At 39.0% G+C, this 6,000-nt stretch overlaps 1 protein-coding gene across 1 annotated transcript in view; it reads right to left on the reverse strand.

Annotated features, from left to right (window-relative positions):
- Nucleotides 1–6,000, reverse strand: part of NBEAL1 (neurobeachin like 1) — an 86,825-nt gene that overhangs the window by 42,455 nt on the left and 38,370 nt on the right. Inside the window, exons 11-14 of the mRNA XM_082311455.1 lie at nucleotides 4,059–4,195; nucleotides 2,812–2,944; nucleotides 2,085–2,204; nucleotides 759–1,062 (exon numbers count right to left, since the gene is read on the reverse strand). Coding sequence (XP_082167581.1) covers nucleotides 759–1,062; nucleotides 2,085–2,204; nucleotides 2,812–2,944; nucleotides 4,059–4,195 — 694 coding nt within the window. The remainder of the gene's footprint in view (nucleotides 1–758; nucleotides 1,063–2,084; nucleotides 2,205–2,811; nucleotides 2,945–4,058; nucleotides 4,196–6,000) is intronic.

Consider the following 6,000-nt stretch of genomic DNA (forward strand, 5'->3'; position numbering starts at 1 on the left):
TTGATAAAAAGCTGAACCATATAAAGATGGATTTTTTATACATTCAAATAGCTTTAATGTTTCTGTCTTTACAAATACCTATCTCATATTTGTCACCAATCTGTCATCAAGCCCAAATGTCCAGAAAATGAGTAATCTTCAACATAGTTTTGTTTAGTAATATAAAGTATTTCCTTTAAATGATGGAAGCGTTTTTATGCTAATCTCTAACAACCTTAAGTGGAACTTAATACCTTAACACCTTGAACTGTAAGACACAGCTTATCAGAGTATTTTTTTTCTTAAATGACCCCTTAATTATTATTTGATTCTTGTGGAAAAATCCTCAAGCATAAATCACCTTTAAGTGGCCTATGAAAACAAAGGCAATACTTTAAAGAGTCTCAACTGCAAACTCACATGTAGGCAAACAGTAGCAAAAGTTAAGAACTTACAAGTGAAAATACAACCTAACATTTTGATTTTGGCAGGTCTGTACATATGATAAATAGACAAGCTTATGCAAACATAACATTTTAAATAAATGTTTAATTTATATTATTGTAATTTATTTTATTTATTATTTTAAATAAATTTATAAAATACTTATCATTCCATTTTAAGCTTATTTGCTATAAAGCCCTCTCACTTAGGTCAGCTCTGCAATTCTTCTGGATTGTAACTTCTTCATTATGTGTCTGTGGAGAGCAAGGCTCAGTGGGGTCTCGTCCATCATTCATCCCTCTTATTCCACTAAAACCAGTACAATGACCACTCACCTGCTAAATATAACGCTTTCACCTGAGGAGGTTGCAGTGCTTCATGAAAGATAATAACTGATCCAAGCTGGCCCTCCAGAGATGTTGGACATCCCCATTCACTGTCCTGAGTTCCTGCTGAGATCATCTTGGTGATGAGCTCTGGTTTTCCAAGCATCCCACCCCAACCTCCTGTAGAGAGAATGCCCCCAAGTGATGTCCGATGGGGCATAACAGGAGAGGAAAAAGGCGGATCTGGTATCTGAGATGGAGGAGGAGTTGTCGTTCTTTGACCAGCTGAACCAATGCAGCAAGAAGTAAAGGACTGGAGAGTCACGCATGGAAGAAGGAAAACAAAACACATACTGTAAATCTAACCTCCTTTTTTCACAGTTTAGAAAGTAAATCTGACAACTATCTCTGGCAAACCTGAACTAAATAAATTAAATCAAGAGCAACAAGTTCTGGTGCACTGTAGAAAAGAAACAATCCAGCATAGTAGGCCAAAAAAAAAAAAAAAAAAAAAAAAGAGTATATACTTTCCACAACAGCAGAGAGTGCCCTTTCTCCAGTTAAGAGCAATCTGGTCACCTCAACTGTTGTGTGACCTCTGGCAGGAGCAAAGCCAGAAAGGATGGCACTCCAGATACCCTGGTAAACATTCCTCTTCTGGATTATACTCCGAAATACTAGCCCGGCGTATCTGCTACTGTACATTTCTCGTATCAGTTATTCCTCTCAAAAAGATGCTCTCATCAGAAGCTTACCTGCCCTACTTTTAGCTACCTTGATGTTTATAGTGCTTATTCAGTGTTTTAATCCAGAGTTTTATCTCACAATAGAAATTACATTTACTCTCATTTTTTAAGTGTTACACTGATTTTACTATGACTGTGTCCAATTTAAGTGTTTGCTTAACATATTTAACAAATATCAAATTAGGACTTACAAAAGAGGGAAGAATGTTCAGTGTTGTAGCCCAGTTTAAATTGGATTTGTTCCACAAAAAGAATGGACAATGCTTACAAGGAAAACTAAACATGACATATACTCATTTTGATTTATTACAATCTGCTCATAAATTATGTCAGTACATTCAGGTAATTATGTTGGGGAAAACCCCACAATCTAATCAAAATAATCTGTTCTGGATTGTTTTCAAACTGAGATGACTAAACAAGCACTAATTAATTCTGGACACTGTACAATGTTGAACAGAAGCTTATTAGCAATAGGTTAAGCTATCTTAAACTCTTACACAATTTCCAAATTAAAAAAGCCATATCTGTTCTCATTGTTCTATGAGAGCTCATCAGGACAGGTGCATGATTCAGAAGGTGAACTTACTTCATTCATGGCAGGGAATCGAAGTGGGGCAGAGACCTTCTGCTGTCCATTGACATAGATGTACACAAGGCTCTGACCAAAGGGCCTCTTTCCAGGCATGTGAACAATAGTTATATTGTGCTGATTAAGCAATATAAAATAATTAAGTCATTATTAAAAAGCAGTGAAATGACTGTATAGAAGTATTTAACTTCATCTCACTAATCTGGTGAGGAAACCACTTAAGAAAATAAATCCAAAGCATCAACAAGAAGATAAGACCACCTATCAGCTGCTTCCATTTTAAAGCAGTTTACATGTAAACAGGTTTTTGAAGGGAAAGAGATACAGCTCTTTCATGATAATACACATCAGTCCTTAAGTATGGGAATAGAAAAGGGCAAGGGAGAAACACATTAGCATATTTTACTCATTCACATAGCACCACAGCTGCCTATTCTTGTTATAATTTAATATAAAAAAAAAATCTGCATGTTAAAGAAGAAAATCTCTAAGCACAATGCTGTAACCAGCTTATCAATAACATAGGCGTTGCTTAGCTCAATCAACCACTAATCTATATGGAAATTGCTTGCATTATTTGAGATTAGATCTGTTCTTACGCAATGAATTATTTAAATATGATAAAACAGACCATTTGTAAAACAACCAAAAAAAAAAAAAGAACTTTGGCTTCTGAGCTAACAGTACTATCCTAAGCAAAGTGTTTTTCAGTATCAAATCTTACCCAGAGAGAGTCAAAAAAACAATGGTCAGGCAGCATCACTGTTGCATATTCCCTCTTCGTGCAAACTGCAACCACCAATACCCCAGAGTATGTAATAAATGCTTCAAAACCCATACCACTTCCTGTAAAAAAGCTACAGAAAAAGACAACAAAACACACAATCAAGGACTTACTTCATCAAAACTACTGGAAATCACCTAACCGTACATTCATTAAGGAGAGAACCAATTTAAGCCATTTGTCGCTGGTCCAATATTTACTGTTTAACTAGCTATTACTCTTGTTTCAAAAAAAAAAAAACAAGATGAAGAACTGCCTCAAGGAAGGAACCCCAAGGCACAGGACACCAGGCCGAAAAAGTGATCCAGAAAGAATGCTAGAATCATTTAGGTTGGAAAGGACCTTTAAGTCCAACCATTAACCTGCCAAGTCCACCACTAAACCATGTCCCTAAGCACCACATCTACCCGTCTTTTAAATACATCCAGGGATGGGGACTCAACCACTTCCCTGGGCAGCCTGTTCCAGTGCCTGACTACCCTTTCAGTGAAGAAATATTTCCTAATATCCAACCTAAACCTCCCCTGGTACAACTTGAGGCCATTTCCTCTTGTCCTATCGCTTGTTACTTGGGAGAAGAGGCCGACCCCCACCTTGCTACAACCTCCTTTCAGGTAGTTGTAGAGAGCAATAAGGTCTCCCCTCAGCCCCCTCTTCTCCAGGCTAAACAACCCCAGTTCCCTCAGCCGCTCCTCATAAGACTTGTTATCTAGACCCTTCACCAGCTTTGTTGCCCTTCTTTGGACACGCTCCAGCACCTCAATGTTCTTCTTGGAGTGAGGGGCCGAAAACTCAACACAGTATTCGAGGTGCAGCCTCACCACTGCCGAGTACAGGGGGACAATCACTTCCCTCGTCCTGCTGGCCACACTATTCCTGACACAAGCCAGGATGCTGTTGGCCGCCTTGGTCACCTGGGCACACTGCCAGCTCACATGCAGCCAGCTGTCAACCAACACCCCCAGGTCCTTTTCCCACAGGCAGCTCTCCAGCCACTCTTCCCCAAGCCTGTAGCGTTGCATGGGGTTGTTGTGACCCAAGTGCAGGACCCAGCACTTAGCCTTGTTAAACCTCATACAGTTGGCCTCAGCCCATCGATCCAGCCTGTCCAGAGCCCTCTGTAGAGCCTTCCTACCCAAGCTCTCAAAGCAGCTTGTAGCCATCAATCTTTTACATGAAAACATAACCTTGGTCCCAACAAGTAATGCTTCAGTTTTACCCACACAGCTTCAGCTGGTTCTGTTACAAAGTCCTGCCCGCCATAGTCTCTGCAAGCTACAACACTGTAATAAAGAAGAGACTGGCCTGCAAACTGTGCTGTTTTCTATCAATTAAATTGTGTCTGTCAGACTCTGGTAAAGCTGCCAATATTGCATGCAGATTCATGACATTACTGTTACAGTTAGTAGATATGTTTTCTCCATTTCCCTTGTTCCACATCACATAGAATCATAGAATGTCCTGAGTTGGAAGGGACCCACAAGGATCATCAACTCCAACTCCTGTCCCTGCACAGGACAACCCCAAAATTCACACCATATGTCCGAGGGCATTGTTCAAATGCTTCTTGAATATTGTCAGGCTTGGCGCCGTGACTGCCTCCCGGGGAGCCTGTTCCAGTGCTCCGCCACCCTCTGGGTGAAGACCCTTTTCCTAATATCCAACCTAAACCTCCCCTGGCATATCTTCCTGCTGTTCCCTCGGGTTCTATGATTCACAGCACTGTATACAGAGATTTAATTTATTTTAAAGACCAAAACAGCACATGGAATAACTCTTCTAGAAAATGAAGAAAGTTTGATCTTTAATTTTATAGACAAATCTGCATTAAAACTGTTTGATAACTGTCATCCATGATTTTTTTTTATCCATGATTATCTATCAGCAAGAACCTTACCTTAGTGCAAAATGTAAACTTAGTCGTTATATATCTTATTTCACTCATATAATGAAGAAAATCAGCTGTAAGCAGCTATCTATAAATCAGCCCTGCAAGCACAAGTTTGCGTTGAGAAACCTTTCATTTTTTAAGCACTTGAATACAAGAAATTATATGTAAAATTGTGAACGGCTATCAAAACCTGCTACATACCCTTAGGCACCATTATTCCAAGTGGATACACTAACTACTGTACTATCAAATATCTGCATCTATCAATATAACACACAAATACACACATGGAGAACACGAATATTGTAGACAACCTCAATAGACGTAAGCTGTCTTACAATTAAACACTGTAAAACACAGCAGCTAGATCAATTTTTAATTATTTTAATTCAGTTGCGTGCTTAACATTTCAAGCTGAAACAGGAATTTAAAAAATTTCCTCTTTTTTTGTATTAATTTCAATACGCTACTGTTTTGGCTTCCCAAAACTAGAATGTCTTTAAAATTGTATGTAAAGTGACAGAAAACCAGTCAGTTATTGGTATAATAGCATCACATTGAAATCCGGTTGCAGCTTTTTCACTTGTAGTGCAATTCCACCCCAGTTTTCTAGAACTACAGTCTATTCAAGATCTTTAGTGGGATATGCTGACAAACTCTGGGAGGAGTGTTGTAGCAGTTCATCGGGTGGCACCCTTCATCAGGGCTGTGCTATACAAATACACAGGGCAGCCACAGAAATCCAAGGGGTCTCCACCTGCCACCATGGTTATTAATAAACAGAAGTTTATCTAAGACACAAGAGTTTGGAAAATACTAATTCTGTTATGACTAGAATTGCGTTCTTCAACATTTCCCCTGAAACTGCAGCGCAGTAAAATGGACTGAAGGGAGCAAGAGATTCTTCAACTACTGTTCCCCCATTCTGCATTTCATTTGCTGCTGAATGTTAGTACCCAGAAAGTTAAATTATACCAAGAACCATCCATGTCAATGTCTACTATTTAAGCAAATGAAGGTGTCCTTTTCTTTATGCTCTCATACAGAGAACAGATTTCATTACCTTCACAGGAAACAGTGGGAAGGCTATTCTGGTTTGGGGTGGGGTTTTTTAGTGGTTTTTTTGTGGGTTTTTTTGTTTGTTTGGGGTTTTTTTTGTGGTGTTTTGTTTGTTTAAGCTATGACCCTTAACACAATTTGGAGTTATGGATACTGAAACCGTAGACAAGAAAGCGTTA

The sequence above is a fragment of the Platalea leucorodia genome (genome assembly GCF_965183815.1).
Source record: "Platalea leucorodia genome assembly, chromosome: 5".
Taxonomy (NCBI): domain Eukaryota; kingdom Metazoa; phylum Chordata; class Aves; order Pelecaniformes; family Threskiornithidae; genus Platalea; species Platalea leucorodia.